Here is an 871-nt window from a genome sequence, read left to right on the forward strand (position 1 = left end):
CCCCCCCCCCCCCAGGGAGAGACACACACCGCCAGGGAGAGTCACACCCCCCCCCCCCAGGGAGAGACACACACCGCCAGTTAGAGACACACACCGCCAGTTAGAGACACACCCCCAGGGAGAGACACACACCGCCAGTTAGAGACACACACCGCCAGTTAGAGACACACCCCCAGGGAGAGACACACCCCCCCCCCAGGGAGAGACACACACCGCCAGTTAGAGACACACCCCTCCTCCCCCAGGTAGACACGGGTGATCTAAAATGATGACCTCATCGTGTCTCCTGTCAGACTCTGGTGCTGATGAGCGACCTGGCCACCATCTTGGATCTGCAGGGTCGCCATGACGACGCCCTGGCGCTGGTCCAGCAGGCCGTGGATCTGAGCCGCTCCGCCGGACACCCGGACCAGCACGTGCTGCTGGGAAACATGGCCGGCATTCTGCTGCACAAAGGTTAGGAGAGGTCATGACTGGTCTCACAAGGTCTGACCAGGTCATGACTGGTCTCACAAGGTCTGACCAGGTCTGACCAGGTCATGACTGGTCTCACAAGGTCTGACCAGGTCTGACCAGGTCATGACTGGTCTCACAAGGTCTGACCAGGTCTGACCAGGTCATGACTGGTCTCACCAGGTCTGACCAGGTCTGACCAGGTCTGACCAGGTCTGACCAGGTCATGACTGGTCTGACCAGGTCTGACCAGGTCATGACTGGTCTGACCAGGTCTGACCAGGTCATGACTGGTCTCACCAGGTCTGACCAGGTCTGATCTGGCCTCACCAGGTCTGACCAGGTCTGATCTGGCCTCACCAGGTCTGATGTTCTCTGTGGTCCTTCAGGCCAGCTGGAGGACTCAGTGCGGCTCTAC

The 871-nt window shown here is 60.2% G+C and overlaps 1 protein-coding gene across 1 annotated transcript in view; it reads left to right on the forward strand.

Moving 5' to 3' along the window:
- The first annotated feature begins 179 nt into the window (after positions 1-179).
- Positions 180-871, forward strand: part of LOC123965707 (tetratricopeptide repeat protein 19, mitochondrial-like) — a 1,417-nt gene continuing 725 nt past the window's right edge. Inside the window, exons 1-2 of the mRNA XM_046042108.1 lie at positions 180-191; positions 291-365. Coding sequence (XP_045898064.1) covers positions 306-365 — 60 coding nt within the window. The 5' untranslated portion in view covers positions 180-191; positions 291-305. The remainder of the gene's footprint in view (positions 192-290; positions 366-871) is intronic.

The sequence above is a fragment of the Micropterus dolomieu genome, unplaced genomic scaffold (genome assembly GCF_021292245.1).
Source record: "Micropterus dolomieu isolate WLL.071019.BEF.003 ecotype Adirondacks unplaced genomic scaffold, ASM2129224v1 contig_10875, whole genome shotgun sequence".
Classification (NCBI taxonomy): Eukaryota; Metazoa; Chordata; class Actinopteri; order Centrarchiformes; family Centrarchidae; genus Micropterus; species Micropterus dolomieu.